The 20,365-nt window shown below is 41.3% G+C and overlaps 1 protein-coding gene across 1 annotated transcript; it reads left to right on the forward strand.

Moving 5' to 3' along the window:
* Positions 1-12,762: 12,762 nt before the first annotated feature.
* On the forward strand, positions 12,763-15,591 carry LOC134217896 (uncharacterized). The gene is made up of 3 exons (XM_062696732.1): positions 12,763-13,511; positions 13,570-14,056; positions 14,119-15,591. The coding sequence occupies exons 1-3, from the start codon at positions 12,853-12,855 to the stop codon at positions 14,557-14,559; spliced, it is 1,587 nt and encodes a 528-aa protein (XP_062552716.1). The 5' UTR covers positions 12,763-12,852; the 3' UTR covers positions 14,560-15,591.
* Positions 15,592-20,365: the final 4,774 nt, after the last annotated feature.

Raw genomic sequence — 20,365 nt, forward strand, 5'->3', positions numbered from 1 at the left:
TCCGTCACAACAAGTTCTTCCAGTCCGTCCATTCCATCCAGTCCGTCCAGTCCGTCCAGTACGTCCAGTCCGTCCAGTTCGCTAGTTCATCAAACTCGTTCAAGCATTCATTCTGTGTGAAAATCCGGATCGTCAGTCTGAGTCGTCCAGTTAGTCCCACCAAGTCCGCCCAATTGCCACGTCATGGAAGACAGCGGTCACCACAACGATGACGATTTTGCGCCGGCGGATGTTACAGATATTGCATTAGCTAATTGCCAAGGGAAGATCCATTAATTACGTAACGCAAAAATTGGCCATTATCAACTCCCCCTCCCCCCTATGTCACACTTTTTTATGAATCATTGGAAATTTTTGTATGGATTGTCACACTTCGGCCAACCCCCCCTCCCCTCTGCGCGTTACGTAATTTATGGATGCTCCCCAATCAGTATCACGCTCTTCCTTGGACGGTACCAGCAATAACACTACTGATACAGGATTCCGTGGCTTCGATGAATCCGTAAATAGACGGCCTGAAAATTATGAATCGTTCTGGACCAAATTATCACAACATCTCTACAGTAACCAGGCAGTGGATTCGACACTCGAAGAGCAGCCAATTCATGTTGATTGCGTTCCCGTCGAGAACGCAGTGAAAAAAAGGAAATCCATGAAAACTGAAAGAGACGATAATAATTTAACGGCTGAGAAGCAATTAACTTCAGCGGGTTTTGGTATTACACCCAAAATGATTCTACCATTGCCTAAGATCGAGACTCAAAAAACACCCACAGGAAGGAAAAAGTTAGTCAAAAAGCAAAAATCAGTGGAACTGACATCGGACGCGTACCGAAATTCATTGAAGATGTCGCAGGCAAGGCAGGATATTCAACTGGTTGAGCGATTGAAGAAAAGATGCTTGAAGAACTCCAAAGAAGTACCAAAGAAAAAGCGAGCTAAGTCAAAGGACAACAAGAAAATCTCAATGATTCGCTATGCGATGCTTGTTATTAATGTTTCTCTAAATCTGATCAAGGACATGGATGGAGTAAATGCCTTATGTGCGCCACATGGTTCCGAGAATTTCACGGAGATCTATGTCCATTGTGCTAATGGATTTTACACTATTTTGTCAAATGTCAAGCAATAATGAAATTTGGTCGAACTCGGCTTAACATAAAAATTATAATAATTTGAAAATTATAATCCCTTGAATTAAAACTAATCCTAATTCGACACAATTTTATATCTTTTCTATACGACATGCCTTAATGGGGCCATCCACAAAATACGTCACACTTTTAGATGGGAGGGGTGTTTCGTGACGATCCGCACAAAACAGGGTTTGCAGGAATCGCGCTCAATAGATAACGAACAACGATAAAAGAGAGGCAAAAACTGTTCCGAATCATAACAAACCATGATAACAAATTTATCAAACTTGTATACAAGTGCGAAAAAACAGAATCGGATAGGCAGCCCCCACAGAAAAATTGTGTCTCTCGCGGTATGCTACATATCGTAAATGTATACAGAGATGATAAGTGATCGACTTGTTCTTTCTCTTTAGGATTCAATCCCTGGTACAAAATTAAAACAACAAAAAGCGTGACGAAGAGGGGAGGGAGTGTTCAAAATTGCATTTTTTGCGTGACGTACTTAATAAATCTTCTCTTACAAAAACTTAAATTCTTATATACATATGCTCATATAAGTTATAGATATTTTAATCTCAATTCAATGTGCATAATGATTCAGTAAAATAACATAAGGTAGAGGATTACATGTTATTATCAAAACATGCTCATCTTGCCCCTTGGAATGGCGGTCTTACCCCAGTATAAAAATTACGATGCAAAAATCTAATATTTTTGAAAACCTAAAATTAATCACAAAATGTGAATTTATAGTTATAAATAGGTGAGCTATTATTAATAATGAATTACCGTTTCAGAGTAATACTTTTTTATATTTGCCCTTCGGGCTGCAGTTTGAAGCAAGTTTTGTTAGCTTGGCGATCTTGCCCCATTTTCCCCTACATGCTTGTGGGCGGAACCGAGCGCGACAGGGACCGCCTGGGGAAGCAGTGTTATGATAGACGAGGAATTCGTCTACCTAGGATCCTTGCTAACGGCTGAAAACAATGTCAGTCGTGAAATACGAAGGCGCATCATCTGTGGAAGTCGGGCCTACTACGGGCTCCAGAAGAAACTGCGGTTAAAAAAGATTCGCCACCGCACCAAATGTGTTATGTACAAGACGCTAATAAGACCGGTTGTCCTCTACGGACATGAAAGATGGACAATGCTCGAGGAAGACAAGCTCTCGGATTATTCGAGAGACGGGTGCTTAGGACCATCTTCGACGGTGTGTGGCGGCGAATATTGAACCACGAGATTACCCAGCAATACGGCTAACCCAGTATCCAGAAGGTAGCTAAAGCCGGGAGGGTACGATGGGAAGGATATGTTGCAAGAATGCCGGACAGAAACCTGCAAAGATTTTTTTTTCTTTATTTGGTGTTTTTTACCCCGGCAAAGATGGTGTTTGCTTCCGAACCGGCAGGTACGAGACAGCGTGAAGCGCAGCGAGCGAGGTGGGCAGACCAGGTGCAAAACGACGTGGAAGCGTCGCGTGGGGCGCATTCGAGGATGGAAAGTTGCAGCCTCGAACCGTGTATTGTGGCGTCAAATGGTTGATTTAGTGTTATCTATTTAGATGTAAACTAAATAAATAAATGGCACATGAATCAAATCAAGACAAAATTTTCAAAACGACTTATCTGCTTTTGTAAACAAAGATTCAAACGACGATTTGACGAATCTTATAGCTCACCCACGCTAACCAACACCATAAACAGGTAGCGGAAACCTTCACCTTTTTTTCTTGAGTGTACTTACCTTAAACACACATACTTACCTTGAACTTTTACACTTGGTCCGAATTAATCTCTTTAATCGGTAAAAGTGAGTCCGCTGTAGTACAGTTCGCCATCGTTTGCAGCAGCGGTTCTCAACCTTTTTCTTGTGAGGTACCCCTTCGAACTTTTGCATGATTTGAGGTACCTCCTTTCGAAAGACGGCTTGCAATCCTCTTTGAAAACATAATTCCGAGCCCTTTGAAGGAAAGCTCCTCAAGCTTTTGAGTCCCTTTAGAGTAGGCTTCCGCGCCTTTTTATTAGAGGCTTCTGAGCCTCTTGTAGAGAGGATTCCGAGCCTCTGGAAGGCGGTTTTCGAGCCACTTAAAAAGAATCTTCCGTTACATCTTGAAAGAACGCTTCCGAGCCTCTTTGAAGGAGGCTTCCGAGTATCTTGAAAGGATCCTTCCAAGCCTCTTGGAAAGAGGCTTCGAGGCCTCTTGAAAGTACGCTTTTGAGCCTCTAGAAAAGCTCTTGAAAGGAGGCTTCCGAGCCTCTTGAGAGGAGGCTTCCGAGCCTCTTGAGAGGAGGCTTCCGAGCCTCTTGAGAGGAGGCTTCCGAGCCTCTTGAGAGGAGGCCTCTGAGCCTTTTGAAAGGAGGCTTCCGAGCCTTTTGAAAGGAGGCTTCCTAGCCTTTTGAAAGGAGGCTTCCTAGCCTTTTGAAAGGAGGCTTCCTAGCCTCTTGAAAGGAGGCTTCTGAGCCTCTTGAGAGGAGGCTTCTGAGCCTCTTGAGAGGAGGCCTGAGCCTCTTGAGAGGAGGCTTCCGTGCGTCTTGAGAGGAGGCTTCCGTGCGTCTTGAGAGGAGGCCTGAGCCTCTTGAGAGGAGGCCTGAGCCTCTTGAGAGGAGGCTTGAGCCTCTTGAGAGGAGGCTTCTGAGCCTCTTGATAGGAGGCTTCTGAGCCTCTTGAGAGGAGGCTCTGAGCCTCTTGAGAGGAGGCTTCTGAGCCTCTTGGAGAAGAGGCTCTGAGCCTCTTGAGAGGAGGCTTCTGAGCCTCTTGAGAGGAGGCTTCCGAGGCCTCTTGAGAGGAGGCTTCTGAGCCTCTTGAGAGGAGGCTTCCTGAGGCCTCTTGAGAGGAGGCTTCTGAGGCCTCTTGAGAGGAGGCTTCTGAGCCTCTTGAGAGGAGGCTTCTGAGCCTCTTGAAAGGAGGCCTGAGCCTCTTGAAAGGAGGCCTGAGCCTCTTGAAAGGAGGCTTCCTGGAGCCTCTTGAAAGGAGGCTTCTGAGCCTCTTGAAAGGAGGCTCTGAGCCTCTTGAAAGGAGGCTCTGAGCCTCTTGAAAGGAGGCTTCTGAGCCTCTTGAAAGGAGGCCTGAGCCTCTTGAAAGGAGGCTTCCTGAGCCTCTTGAAAGGAGGCTCTGAGCCTCTTGAAAGGAGGCTTCCGAGCCTCTTGAAAGGAGGCTTCCGAGCCTCTTGAAAGGAGGCTTCCGAGCCTCTTGAAAGGAGGCTTCCGAGTCTCTTGAGAGGAGGCTTCCGAGCCTCTTGAGAGGAGGCTTCCGAGCCTCTTGAGAGGAGGCTTCCGAGCGTCTTGAGAGGAGGCTTCCGTGCGTCTTGAGAGGAGGCTTCCGAGCCTCTTGAGAGGAGGCTTCCGAGCCTCTTGAGAGGAGGCTTCCGAGCCTCTTGAGAGGAGGCTTCCGAGCCTCTTGAGAGGAGGCTTCCGAGAGGCGTAAAAGGATGCTTCTTATCCTCTTGCAACGAAGCAACCGAATTTTAGTAAGTTGTTCATTGGACGTTTTGTTCTTTTGATCTTTTGTTCCGCAGTCCTTCATACATTGCACAGCGGGCCACGTCGTAAAATTAGGACGAAAAAAATATTTTCACCATAATGATAATATTTTAGGATCAAAGTGTCTTCAGCAAAGTCAAAGCTTATTTTTTAAGCTTTATTTTGAAGTTTGTTGCAATAGGGTGGCCCCACTACATTTTGAGATAAAATTTTTAACTTCTATATTTCTAATTTCAGGATTGTACGATGTTCTAGAAAGTTGTTCCTTATTTAATTTTGAGGCACTTTGCTGAAGAAACCATTTTTGTACGTCGTTTGTATCATTTGTTATGATAATTTTAAATAATTATGGTAGGTTGACCCTAAAAAAATCAATATTTTGATTGTAACTTTTTAGTTTTAATTTTTATCGAATTGACGTCTTCTACGAAGTTATAGAGCATAAAAAAATGCACGTTTTGGTTACATAACCAAGTAAATTCATTGGTGTATTGCAGAGATATCACTGTTTTTCTTGAAAAAATCCGTTGTTTTCAAATGCCTGTATTTTTGAATGGGGTAAAAAGGGGGATCTATTTTTCCCTGGGTTAGACAGAGGAAGGGCTAAGGATTGCTTTGCATATTTTGGTATTGGGGAATTTGAGGGAATTTGAGGTTTTTCCATCATTAAAAAAAATGGCTTTATGTACGAGGAAATCAAAATCATCAGTTCTAGAAGTGTTATAGAACCGAAAATTCCGCCCAATTCGTCAAAAACAAAACGTTTATAGTAATCATAACTTCCTTATATATTTCCAGCGCATCTTCACTCAATATACCGATAGGTGGAATAACATGTTCAATAATATCAACGCTTATCAACGTGACAACTTCACTGAACAGACCGTAATCGTAGTTTGTTTACATCACTCGTTCAATCGATTTTACTTTTAAATCGCTAGGGTGGTATGGAAAATTAGGTTTTTCGAGAGTATTTTTTTATTTAGTTTTTATCTAGATTGAGCCGTAGCGTGGACTTCCAGCGCCCTTGGCGAAACCTTTATTAGGCGCCCCTTACTCAGATGTTAAAAAAACGTGCTATGAGCAGGGAGATCAATTTTTTTTTTGCGAGGAGGGTCTAATGAATTTTTGCTTTATGAATTCCTAAAGCCTCTATAACCTGCATATGTTCCAATAGGTAGAAAGTAAGGGTTATTAAAAGACCAGAACATTTTTAAAAATCCGCTGAAGTTTAACGATTTTTTGAAAGATTTAATAAACTAATGTAAGTAAAAAAAAAATAGATCACGTAGTGTGTGGATTCACGACAAAAAAGGATTTAATTAGGAAAATAAAATAGCTCTCAAGTTTTGCTTGCTATTCGATTTTGATTGCTATCGAACCTAGTCACATCAAGACGAACCCTTATATGAAGTGGATGACCATCGGAATCGCCATTAGCCCTTTCGATGACGAAAAATTCAATTTCGGAGTGGCTTGGTTTGCAAAAACTACTGAGCTTTCAATGAACTTCAAATTTGGAGTGAATTGGTTGATTGTGAGAATAGCGATTGGTCCAAGTCGTATCAAGAACAAAACAATTCCGGAGTGGGTTGATCGATGGCCAGAATAACCAACAGGCCCTATTCAGATCAAGGTATATGAGTTTTTGAAGTGGGTCTGACGGTAGTTTGGTGGCACTGTTTGTTTTGGATGAACCAATAAATTTCTAATCTAATTTAGCCGTCGTTACTGAAATCCCTCGATGCATATTCTCATATTCAGCATACCATCATTTCAAATACTCTTTCCCGCTAAAAGCTTTACCAGTTTATAAAGATTAGACTGGATCAAATGCGATCGCATAGTTTGACAGCATAAAATGAGCGATTTTATCTCAAATTCACACAAATTTCTTATCAGTACTTCCGTACATCTATTATTAGATAACGATTTGCATTTTTAAGTCGCGAACAAAAACTATATGTATTTGATTTACGCTTCGCCTTTGGCTTATTGAAGTCCTCATCTGGGGCTCCTTCCCCAGATGCTTGTTTCATGCTTCTTTCCATTTGCATTTCCTGTTCCTTCCTTGTCCTTCCACTTTCTCTTCCATCAAGTAAATATTGAAAAAGACATTCCCCAATTAGGGGAGCATACCGACGTTCTGATACATTGAAATGTTATGACCCCGGAAGTTCCCAGAAATGGACTAACCTAGACCCCAAGCTGCTGGTCTGACCAACGGCAGCTTCCGGGGTGGGCGCAACATACCTCCTTTCTCCCAGGTCCCAAGGACTTTATTCTTTACACTTTACCTTTATGATTTATTCAGCGGTATGGGCGGCGATGAGATACAGTGGCAATGGCTTGGTCAGTTAGCAGTGACACTATCGCAGATGGCGTTAGGCACTGGCGTGACGTGTAGCTTGATGATCGTTGGCCAGATGGTCGTCTAATGACCCGGCGACGTCCACGAGGTGTTGCTTCTCGACGATCTTATGGCCGAGGTAAATTCCGGAGTTTTTATCCGTTGATGGAAGCCGATAACACGGCGTTAGTTGGCACGATACGTGAGAAAAGCTGGGACGAATAACAGCTGTCGTTATTAGGACTCCGTATGACAAAATGGCGTTCGTGGCGTGGTACCGCCCGTCGGTCCGGGCGAGAAAGTACCTTCAGGAATACGAAAAGTCCCGGCACCTCTGGGCAAAATGTTAGCAACCTCGGTGATTCTCACTTGGCAGGTCTTGCCAAGCTCGGGGACGATCGGCTTCTTCACTACGCACCGCTCACTGGAAGTCGTCTGCCGACCGGATAGCTTTGGTCCACGGAAGTCGTCTCGCAGAACTGGGGCCAACAGTTGTCAACCCCGGAAACGAATAACCAAACGTTGGCCAGCCAAATTCCTCGCTCCGGAGGTGCACTTAGGCACGCGGAAAACTACCAGCACAAGGACGCCGATTTGCAAGATGACGTTCTCGTGGTAATAACACCTACAGTTGGTAAGAGGCGTCGAAAAGGCGCAATCACCACACATGCACGTAGCTGGATTCCCACTTAGTTCGTTCCCGAACGTCAAACTATCGGACTGACTATTTGGGCTGATTTACCACTTATCATCAAATTCCGAGTTTCACGAGGAATGGAATAAACTTCAAAGATGCGAGTTGGTTGTAGGTTCTTAGTATCGCTTTATTCCTTTCTTCATCGAAGACTCTGGAGCACATATTTTTGATAACCGTTTTCATTTGCCACCCACTTTGCCCGTTTTAAAGTTACGATTAGACACTAACTTGACAAATTATTTTCCTGCATTCCAACACCATACACAAAGTGATACCATTCGGTAACAACCTGCATCAGTTATTGATGGAACAGGGCCTTCCGGAAATACGTCAAATGATTGTTTATGTATGTAGTCCCCGAGAGAATCGTAATAAAAGGTTAAATTTGTATCACTTTGAACCAGTGAATTTTTGAATAATTGTCATAATTTCCTATAGCGGAATTCTGGATTTTGGCGCCCCCCTAAGGCCAGGCGCCCTTGGCGGGGGCCAACCAGGCCAACCACATGCTACGGCGCTGTCTAGATATATATTAGAGTGGTTCAAAAATTCGATTTTTCTCCACACCGATCACTCAATTCTGTCCCAAGTGTCCTCCGCGAATTGATTTAGCACGAGCCGTTTCAAATTTGCATGGGAATTAGTATGGGCAAAGTGAACTTTTCATCATACTGATTATGGCGCTTTCCAATTAAGCGCTGGCGAAAACAGAGCCCACATAGCCAAAGGAGCCCTAAAGAATTATCGCCATAATCAGTAGGATGAAAAGTCCACTTCCCCTTACTAAATCCCATGCAAACTTGAAACGGCTCGTGCTAAATCAGTTGTTATCCAATTTCGCTCAAATTCGCGGAGGACACTCAGAACATGGGACAGAATTGAGTGATCGGTGTGGAGAAAAATCGAATTTTTGAACCACCCTTATATATATATATCTAGATAAAAGTTAAATAAACAAACTACGCTCGAAAAACCTAATTTTCCATACCACCCTAGCGATTTTAAAGTAAAGTCTATTGAACGAGTGATGTAAACAACTTACGATTACGGTCTGTTCAGTGAAGTTGTCACGTTGATAAGCGTTGATATTATTGAACACGTTATTCTACCAATCGGTATATTGAGTGAAAATGCGCTGGAAATATATAAGGAAGTTATGATTACTATAAACGTTTTGTTTTTGACGGATTGGGCGTTATTTTCGGTTTTATAACACTTCTAGAACTGACGATTTTGATTTCCTCATACATAAAGCCATTTTTTTAAATGATGGAAAAACCTCAAAATCCCTCAAATTCCCCAATACCAAAAAATGCAGAGCAATCCTTAGCCCTTCCTCTGTCTAACCCAGGGAAAAATAGATCCCCCTTTTTCCCCCATTCAAACATACAGACATTTGAAAACAACGGATTTTTTCAAGAAAAACAGTGATATCTCTTCAATCCACCAATGAATTTACTTGGTTATGTAACCAAAACGTGCATTTTTTTATGCTCTAAAACTTTGTAGAAGACGTCAATTCGATAAAAATTAAAACTAAAGAGTGACAATCAAAATATTGATTTTTTTAGGGTCACCCTAACATAATTATTTAAAATTATCATAACAAATGATACAAACGACGTACAAAAATGGTTTCTTCAGCAAAGTGCCTCAAAATTAAATAAGGAACAACTTTGTAGAACATACTACAATGCTGAAATTAGAAATATAGAAGTTAAAAATTTTATCTCAAAATGTAGTGGGGCCACCCTATTGCAACAAACTTCAAAATAAAGCCTAAAAAATAAGCTTTGACTTTGCTGAAGACACTTTGATCCTAAAATATTATTATTATGGTGAAAATATTTTTTCCTCCTAATTTTACGACGTGGCCCAATGTGCATTGTGCTGGTTGTGGAAGGCTGGATTCAATTGGGATTTATTGATCGCATTACATATTATGTACAATATAAATTTTTGAAATACACAAGAAAATACACAATAATCAAAACTGTATCAATGAATTTTGATTGAAATTGTAATATGTCCGCCATTACGCATTTTTGTCCGAGCTACCCCTTAGGGCCAGCAAAGGTACCCCCAGGGGTACATGTACCCTAGGTTGAGAACCGCTGGTTTACAGCATTCTCATCGTCGTGCCAGCCAGATCTGGCAATATTCGCAACACATCTTTTTTGGACAAATTGTCATAACGGCAACTAACTGCCTTCAGCTGCAAATAGGGCACTCCACGGACTGCTTTGTCTCTTTCTCGCTGCAAAAAAATTAGAAAACAACAAGGCCAGTTAACAACGTCAAAATTTTTGAAGAACGAAAGAGAAAGAGATTTATTATTATTTATTACTAAATTTAGATACGGTGGTCCCGAAAAAATCAGTTTTTGTAATTGTAATATTTGGTGGTTATATTTCTTTTCCGAAAATAAATAAACCACGTTTTTATGTTGCTATAGTATTCTCGCTTTTTAAATCGCTTTAAACCCATCGTAATGTATTCACCGGCTCAAAGCCACACACCATCTATGGCAGATTTTTGTTTTTCATATCGGGTGTGAAATAGGGTGTCAATGAAAATGACATTTTCGAATTTCAAAAAACGACATTGCTCACAAGTTTCATTACTCCAAAATATGACCCCATGCAAAATTTGAGCTCAATCGGACATGACTTATGGGTGTCTAAAATTCATCAAAGTTTTGAAATTTTTACCCATGAACATTTTCCCAAGGGACCAAAGGAAAAGTCGAAAATCAAATTTTAGAGAAAAAATAAAAAGAAGAGTTGTAGCCCATTAAGTATGAAGTATCAAGTAAGAGATTTATTTTAGAACTTGCTTGGAATAATGTTTTATTTTTCATAAAACAAGTGGGGCTGTAACTCTAAAAAAGCAAGGTTGTTTTCAGTGTATCTTACCTTTGAGTAAGATAAACCAAAATCTGCAACCAGTTACTGATAAGACATCTCAGATCGTGTAAGGATTGGAAAGCGCCCAGGTAGCAATCGCCGTGCATGAGCCGAAATGGCCTTCTTACGACTATATAGAAACCCCCGCAGCTGATCCACGCAAATTTTTTGCATGAGTAAGTTCTACGTCGACTGATCCTCTCTGCTGGTTTATCCGAGGCCGTATATATGCCGCTAACAAGTAGCATGGCATTTCAATAATTTTAGGAACGTGAGCTTGATATGACGTGCTTCACCGATTCTACTTCAAACTTCACCATACTACTCCGCATAGTCCGGGAAGTCTGCAATTCCGAACCTTCATAAAACATCCATGTTCAGACAACAAATCTCTGTTTTCAAAAGTACATCTGACCATTGCCCAAGTACAACCAATTTGAGCTTCATCTTGAACAAAAGCTTATATAAAAATGATGGTGTTATGGATTCAATAGCAAAAACTTTTCCAAAAAGAAAAACTGAAAAACTAGAATTTCTACGGAAATAAATTCCAGTATTTTTTTAATTATATAAATCTTGTGCTAAGTTCATTACTGAATAAATATATTCATATTCTTTGCTTTCTCTTAACATTCATTGCTATCATTTTCTATTAAAATTCCAAATTTTTCATGCAATTATTCCCGTTTTAGACTTTTTTTTCGTTTCTTGTTATTTTTTTTATTCCCCCCCTCGTGTTTTCCAAGAGCTGTCGGACATAAAATAAATTTAATATTTGTATCGGCCTTATTTAGACACTATTTTCATAGAAAAAAGGTGTTTCATACAGCACCTGTTTAATCGTTCACCCTTTTAACGGTGGATTCAATTTTTTGTAGGCGGTTAATTGGCCACCAATGGCGCTTCCATCGATTTGCTTGTATTTGACATTTGCGCATTACCGCCATATGACCTGATTGCCGCTTGTCCTCACACAGCGAATGAAGCATTGGACGATAACATTTTCCGTGACGATGATTTTGATCACATATTGTTCTAAGAGAAATCACGCGAGATCGTTGACGTTTGTTTATTAAATCAACATTTTTATTTCATCATAGCAAACTAGATCGTCCGAATTTGCATATGGCAAAATTTTATACAGATTTTGCAAGATTGCAATACAGAACTTATTAAAATTATTCGGTGCATAATTCAAACTTTGGATAACTGTGTCTTAATTTGTATAATAAAAACGTATTTTTATTATCTGAGATGCAAATTAAGGGAAACTGCTCAAAATGATGGCGATCACTGATTTATTTCATTTTTTAATATATATTTAATTTAATAGCTCACTGCCTTCATAACCCCATAGCTTGCCCCATAGTCACTTTTTTGGCAGGTACTGGAAACAATAGAGGTAATAAACTATAGAGGAAGATTGTCGCTGTCGTCACTGGCGAAACATCTTTTGCTGGTGAAGATAGGGCACTAAATGTCAACGAAGGAAAAATTAGTACTTATAGGTACCCAACATGTTTGGGAACGATAACAAAGGGAAACGCAGCGACAATCGTCCTCTATAGTTTATTACCTCTATTCTGGAAACTGATAATATCAGGGAAATGCATTTTTCATTATTCTAAGGTCTATTGGATTGGATTGACCAAATTGGAAACCTTTAAGTTGCGAATGACGCTATAAGCATCTGAAATATGACATGATCTCGTTAAGCTACGAATATAGTCGAAATTTATCCAATATGGAAACATTGAAAATGCTTATATGCATTTTTCAAACGACATTGTCTTAGAAAACTGCAAATGAGCCTTACTCTCATCGAGTCTCGTTTTAATGGAAATAACTTGTTATTGTTTATACTATTACCAGGTACAATAGTGCCAGGGCACATCGGTCAATCATAAATAATCGCAACTAGTAGCACTCCGCCAACCCTGCGATGACAAAGCACTAATCTGCAGTGATAAGGTTTCAAATGAAGCTGTTTATTGCTCCATCTCCCATTTGTTTATTGAATAAACCCCATCTCACTTAATTACATCTCGTGTAACGGGCATAAGGGCAAATGCACTCTCATTAAGGTAGAAACTAACGATTAGCAAGACGATTTACAACTATTCGTGTAACATAGAAATTCTATAGCACACATGTAATAAGATACAACGATAAATGTGGAAATATCATTCGAATTCCTACCAGCCAGAACAACCCAGTGCCCTCAGTCTTCATTCAAACTTCTATCAGTACAAACCTCCAATACGCATCCGTGTACAAAACTATGTCCCGATACGACTCGATGAACAAAACTTGGTCCGGGCCATCCCAACCCAGCATTTTCAACCCAGAAGCCAATATTGGGCAGGTGGTTTGGAATCTACTTTCCAGAACCCCCGACAAGATTATTCAAATCAATGCCGACACCGGTTACGAGATGGCTTGTTCCGAGATGAAGCGACGCATTGTCCGAGTGACCCTTCATCTGAAGAAATTGGGCTTTAAATGTGGAGACTTGGTAACGTTGGCGTGTAACAATACGGACAACGTGGTGCCCGTTTACTTCGCCTGTTTGAATCTGGGAATGGCAGTCAATCCTTTGGCCCCGGTGTTCAAGCGGGACGATTTGGCACACATGATGCGACTGACACAATCGAAGCTTGTTTTCTGCGACGAGGTCAATCGTGTTGAAGTGGAAAATGCTGTCACGCAAGCTATTCGAGTTACACCACGGATCTTTGTCATGGGTGATCGAAATGGAGCAGCTCTATCGATCGAAGATCTTCTAACCCCAGTAGAAGGCGAGGAAAGCTTCGTTCCACCTTATCTGGGTGATTCGAAAAAACTTACGGCAACCGTTCTGTGCTCTTCTGGCACAACAGGACTACCGAAGGGAGTATGTCTGTCCCATGCTCATTTAATCGCTTGTGAACTGTTTTCTGAGTTAGTTTGACTTACCCTGTGATCAAGCAGCCACGATATAGTTTCATTTTCATTTCAGCAAGTTAAACGCTGGCCCGATTTTCAGTTTCAGCCCACTATTCTGGATGACTGGGGTGTTCGCTGCGCATAATTCAGTTCTGTACACTCGGACGCGAATCATTACGGCGAAACCGTTCAGTGCCGATACGTTCTACTCCATTGTCGACAAGTACAAAGCGGAAGACATTTTCACACCACCTTCGGCCATCGCCGCTATTCAAAGCCATTCCAGTTATAAAACGGTTCAATTGAGTAGTGTGAAACTATGGCTTTTGGGTGGTTCAACAGTAGCTCCTGAACTTGTAACCACTTTGCAGGAGCGATTCAACGCCATTGAGATTAAAGCGGTTTACGGTTGCTCGGAATGTGGATGCGTTACATCTCCGATGTTACCGATTGGATCACTGGCAAGGAACATCACAGTGAAAATCACCGACGAGAACGGACGAAAACTGGGGCCTAACGAAAAGGGTGAAATTTGTTTGAAGTACACATACCGATTTCTGGTTAGTAACTATGTTCACCTGAATATTGTATGGAATCATAATCCAATTCAAACCAACTATAGGAGTACATGAACAACAACGAGATGACGATTGACGCATTCGACTGCGAAGGATTCTACAGAACCGGAGACATTGGCTGCTTCGACGCCGATGGTTATCTCTTCATCGTTGACCGCATCAAGGATATCATCAAGTACATGAACTTCCAGATATCACCATCGGATCTGGAGGACATCATACTAAAGATTGAAGGAGTCAGTCAGGTGTGTGTTGCTGGAGTTCCAACGGAGGATCGATCGTCGGAACTGGTAACCGCGGTGATCGTTAGGCAGCCCGGTTGTTGTTTAACCAAACAGGAAGTGGTTGAAACGGTGAATGGACAAGTTAGCGATTATAAGAAGCTACGAGGCGGTGTATATTTTGTCGATCAACTGCCGATGACTCCAGCAGGAAAGGTTTTGCGACGATCGGTAAAAGATATGATTATTAATGGAAAATGTTAAAAATATAAAGATGCATAAAAGTTTAAAAAAATTCAAGTCTGGAAAGCTGCAGCAAGCGACATTTCCGTTTCTACACCAAAAAGAATCATGCAACAACTTGTGTATGTGTGTTTTTGCTATTTTCGTATACTGCCATTCTACGCATGCTTGTTCCAAATTCAAAAAAAGACAATTGAGAAAATAGCATTTGAAATTGAATTCTAATTTTCATTGCTGACGTCCCACCGATAGAATATTTTAGAATATTACGCCACAGTGTCACTTAACAAACTCAATTTCATTGAAATCATTTTAATGTTTCAGCCACAAATAGAATTTGCAACATGAAAATAGTTCAGCAGGACAGTCCGCACTGCCGGTGCTCTACATACCCGAAGCACTTCCTTCTTTTCTTCTTTCTTCGGCAGGTTGGTGTTTCGGTGCTGGATTTCCCTCCAAATCGACGCTTACATATTTGCTGATCCCTTCTTCATTAACGCTGCGTGACGACTCTGCTTACCGCATTCCACGTACCTTCATCGCGACACATTCGCTTTGCTATATTGTCCGCCCTTATGGCAGACATTCTTCTACGTGCAAACCAACCTCGGGCAGACGAATATCACCTGCTCTGAATCTCTTCTGGCGATGACGCATTACCACACCGGTGGAAATATTGGCAGAAACAACCGTGTCCAGACAGGAACTGTGTAAGGTAAAAGTTCACCTCACCATGCTCACCCACGTCGACACATTGGGGATGAGCCGATGGGTCCACCTTTTATTATCCGCATTGTCCCACCCCTGCTGCCATTTCACCATAGTGTCCAGTATCACCGCCTTCCTCACATTTCTAGTATATCTCTCCGTTGGTAGTACTCGATATCCTCCACTAGGGTTATGCAGATTGGAATCATCCCTGCGATAACGCGATCGCAACCCGGATGGCCATTAGACGAAACACGCAATTCAGCTTCCTACGGTTACGTTTCGTCTTGAGCGCTGCTCCCCAGGCTGGAACTCCGTACTTTTGTATCGAAGATGATGCTGTTGCCAGAAGACGCCTACTGCTGCCTTTCGGACCGCTGACGTTCGGCATGATCATTGCTAACGCACTGACCATTTTAGCCGCCTTTTCCCAGGAATAATCCACGTGGAAGTCCAGCCGGTCATCAATCATCACACCTAGATGTCTCAGAGTCCGCACCGACGAGAAGTCGTGCCCTCCGATGGTAATCTGCATCTGCTAAATTACTTTGCAGTTGCTGACCAGCATCACTTCCTTTAGTAGTGTTTTGGTCACCGTGAATTTTTATATCTTTAGATTGTTGATTTTTTTCGGTGAAAAACGACACACACAATTCCCGTTTTTAAATAACGTTTCGGCTTACTCTATTCAGCCATCATTAGATATTGAAAAACCCAGATTAATCCACCTAGCGTTGGTGGTGCCTTTCTCGCATTTAGTTAAGACACCAACCTTATATGGGGTTTATATCGCTCGAAGTACCATTTTCTTCACAACTTTTAAACGCAATGACCGATCGTTATAAAATTCAATAGTGATCAACAAGGCTTTGTCCCCTGTCGAATGAAACTTGTTAAGAGAAAATCGGTTAAGGATTACTATACGAAAAGTTGTCTAATGTTTTTTATAGCTTTTGTGCACACACATACACACACACATACACACACACATACACACATACATACACACGGACAGACAGACATGTGCTCAGATCGTCGAGCTGAGTCGATTGGTATATAAAACTATGGGTCTCAGAGGCTTCTATAAAAAGTTCGTTTTCGGAGTGAAATGATAGCCTTTCGGTACAACTTAGTTGTACGAGAAAGGCAAAAAACGTTTACATCCCACCAGTGTTATTAGACCACACTGGTCTGCATCAAGGGTTGTAGCGTCGCTGTCCGCTCGAAGTCTTCTTATTGGCAATACATCCTCCACTGGGACATTACCGCCTCGCTGCTTAGTGTTCATTCAGCACTTCCACATTCATTATCCCCACAAGGTTTCTAAAGCCAGTTACCATTTTAGCGTTCGTATATCATGAGGCTAACACAATGATACCTTTATGCCCAGGGAAGTCGAGACAATTTCCAAATCAAAAATTGCCTAGACCGGCACCAGGAATCGAACCCAGCCACCCTCAGCATGGTCTTGCTTTATAGCCGCGCATCTTACCGCTAGGCTAAGGAGGGCCCCGTCCGCTCAAAGTGCTTCGATAAAAAGATTTTATTTGCTAATTATCTAATACATGCATTCATCTCTTAGACTAGGTGTTCCGTGTTTTCTTAACACTATCATCCTTATTTGATGTGTTACATTTTTAGTTATTATTAATACATTGCAATTGCCTCTGGCAGTTAGGATTTTTCCTCTGGTTGAATTGAACCATGTAGGAACTACAATGTTTTCAACTTAAACTAAATTTAACCTAATTCATACTAAGGGTACAAGGAGCTAATGGTTGCAATAGAAGATTGCAACGATTTTTGTCTAAAATTGGAAATTATCTTGTTGGACATTTGTTGCAATGTCTCAATATTAGAAATTCTATGAAGTTCATTGGTACTATAGAGTAGAGTGTGGCAAGAGTGCGCGTGGGGTAAGAGTACGTTTTCGATTTTTTGAAGTAATAAAAAAGGATAAACTAGCAGCACTGCATCAGTTTGACATGTATTCTGGCCAACTATTATCATGTGTAATTGTAAACGATTTGATTAAACAACAAGGGAGATATGGAGTTCAGCGTCGTAGCGTGTGGTTGGCAGGGTTGGCCCTCGCTAAGGGCGCCAGGCTTTAGGGGGGCGCCGAAATCCAGAATTCCGGTATGGGAAATCATGACAAATTATTCACAAATTCACTGGTTCAAAGTAATACAGATTTAACCTCTTATCACGACTTTCTCGGGGACTACATCCATGGTCAATCGTTTGACGTACTTCCAGAAGTCTTGTTCCTCCAACAACTGATACAGGTTATTACCGAATGGTAACAGTTTGTGTATGGTGTTAAAATGCTGGGAAATAATTTGTCAAGTTAGTGTCTAACCGTCATTTCAAAACGGGAGGGCGATATATCAAAGCGGTGAATTTTGGCAAAATGTTTGGCGAATGAATACGATCACAAGAATATGAGCTCCAGAGGCTTCGATGAAGAAGGCAAAAAAGGAAGAAAGCGATCAGTCGAGCGAGGTACGAGATACTAAGAACCTACAGCCAATTCGCATCTTTGAAGTTTATTTCATTCGTTGTGAAACTCGGAATTTGGAGATAAGTCCGATATTGTGACGTTCGGGAACGAACTAACTGTAGGTGCTATTAACACGAGAACGCCATCTTGCAAGTCGGCGTCCTGTTGCCGGTAGTTATCCGCTTGTCTAAGTGCACCTCCGGAACGAATACTGCCAGGAATTACTATTTGGCTGGCCGACGTTTGGCTATTCGTTTCCGGGGTTGACAACTACGAGACGACTTTCGTGGACCAAACCTATCCGGTCAGCAGACGACTTCCAGCGAGCTGTGGGTAGCGTACCAGCTGGTCGTCCCCGAGTTTGGCAAGACCTGCCAAGTGAGAACCACCGAGCCTTCTAACATCTTACCTCGGCCATAAGATCGTTGACAAGCAACGCCTCGCGGACGCCGCTGGGTCATTCGAGGACCATCTGACTAACGACTGCCGGGTCATTCGACGACCATCCGGCTACGAGATGGCCCAGTGCCTAACGCCATCTACGAAAGTGCCACCGCTAACCGACCAAGCCATTGCCACTGTATCTCATCGCCGCCCATATCGCTGAATAAAGGTAAAATGTAAAGAATAAATTCTATTTAGAATACTCACTATTCAAAATCTCCCCACGCTCGCACGCCCTGGAACCTGAGAGAAAAGAGGTCTTTTGCGCCCACCCTGGAAGCTGCCGGAGCAGCTTGGAGTCTAGGCTAGTCCCTTTCTGGGACAGCAAGAACTCCCAAGAACTCATAACGTTTCAAGATGGAAAAGGAAATGAAAGGAAAAGGAAGGAACAGGAAATGCAAATGGAATAGAGCATGAAACAAGCTTCTGGGGCAGGAGCCCTAGATAAGGACTTAAATAAGCCAAAGGCGAAACACAGAGTAGACTGAAAAAGCGTAAATCCAACACATATAGTTTTTGTTCGCGACTGAAAAATTCAAACCCTCTATATAATATTTAATAGATATTCGGAAGTACTGATTAGAAATTTGAGTGAATTTGAGATAAATTAACTTATTTTACGCAGAGAAACTATGTAATCGCATTTGATCCTATGTAATCTTTATAAACTGGTAAAGCTTTTAACGGGGAAGAGTATTCGAAATTATGGTATGCTGAATATGATAGTATGCATCGAGGGATTTCAGTAACGACGCCAACTGCCTATCGCTATTCTAACAATCAACCAATTCACTCCAAAGTTTAAGTTCATTGAAAGATAAGTAGTTTTTGTAAACCACCGACCAAGCCACTTCCAATTTTTTCGTCATCCGAAGGCCATCCAATCCACTCTATAAAAGGGTTCTTCTTGATGTAACTAGGTTCGATAGCAATCAAACCACCGACCGGCACAATTGAGAGCTATTTTATTGACCTAATTAAATCCTATTTATTTGTCGTGAATCCACGCACTACCGGATCTAGTTAGTTTTACTTGAATTGGTTTATAAAATCTTTCAAAAAATTGTTAAACTTCAGGGGATTTCTAAAACTGTTCTGGTCTTTTAATAACCTTTACTTTCTACCTATTGGTACATATGCAGGTTATAGAGGCTATATGAGTTCATAAACCAAAAAATCATTAGATACTTTCCGCAAAAAAAGTTAATTTTTAGTCTGCCTGCTCTCAACACACTCTTTGTTCTGAACATCGACAAGAGTAAGGGACGCCCAGTATAGGTTTCGCCAAGGGCGCTGGGAGTCCACGCTACGGCTCTGATAGAGTTAGATAACTTTTTGGTCATTTTGCTAAAAATAATTGGATTACTGCAACTAGTATTTCATTACCATATATACGTTCAATCAGGTGAACATTATACCATTTCGATAACCTATTGTATAGAGTACTTTATGGTACAGAACACTAATCCGGTTGGTTTTCCAAGAAGTCAAAACCATTACTTGAATAATTTTTGGGACTGTGGGGTAAAAGTACGCAGGAACCGGTGGGGCAAGAGTACGCATATGAATCTTCAAGTTATGATGTCAAACCCGTATCTCCGGCCGAAATAAGACTTCTTCCAAAGCGAAAAGATCCACAACTATGAAAAAAGGGACAGAATTCGAAATTATCACAAGTTTTTAGGATAAGTTGAAATAATTCGATGTTAGAAAGGACTTAGCGAACAAAGCACTGAAGCAAAATAATGAAATTGTATTAGGACTTGTTGACACCTAAACATAGTACGAAAACACAATTTCATCTAAATGATAATTTAGATGTTGTGAGATGTGTGACGATCCATATAATTTTTAGAGGATTCATACAAATAGTGTAAGATAGGAGGGAAGGGGTGATGAAATAGCCAAATTTTACGTTACGTGATTGGTGGACTTTCTTTAAGGAAAATGCCTTTGTATACGCCACGCTAAACGTGATATATATTTTTACCTCTGTAGTTTTTTGTATATATAAATAATAATGGTTTTTCGCATGAAAGTGCACATTTTTAGGACCCCTGCCCCTTTAAGAGTTACGTAATCTTTAAACATTCCCTAATATATGCTCTTTAAACATCAATTAAATGTTATTAACTCTAATTTGTGTTAATATATACTTAAAGCACATGATTG

This window comes from Armigeres subalbatus, chromosome 2 (assembly GCF_024139115.2).
Source record: "Armigeres subalbatus isolate Guangzhou_Male chromosome 2, GZ_Asu_2, whole genome shotgun sequence".
Classification (NCBI taxonomy): Eukaryota; Metazoa; Arthropoda; class Insecta; order Diptera; family Culicidae; genus Armigeres; species Armigeres subalbatus.

Bases quoted from the DNA above. Each gene is read 5' to 3' on its own strand.
- LOC134217896 (XM_062696732.1), top strand. From the start codon at position 12,853: ATGTCCCGATACGACTCGATGAACAAAACTTGGTCCGGGCCATCCCAA. The intron at 13,512-13,569 runs GTTAGTTTGACT...TTTTCATTTCAG, and splicing joins GCTTGTGAACTGTTTTCTGA to CAAGTTAAACGCTGGCCCGA. The intron at 14,057-14,118 runs GTTAGTAACTAT...AACCAACTATAG, and splicing joins AGTACACATACCGATTTCTG to GAGTACATGAACAACAACGA.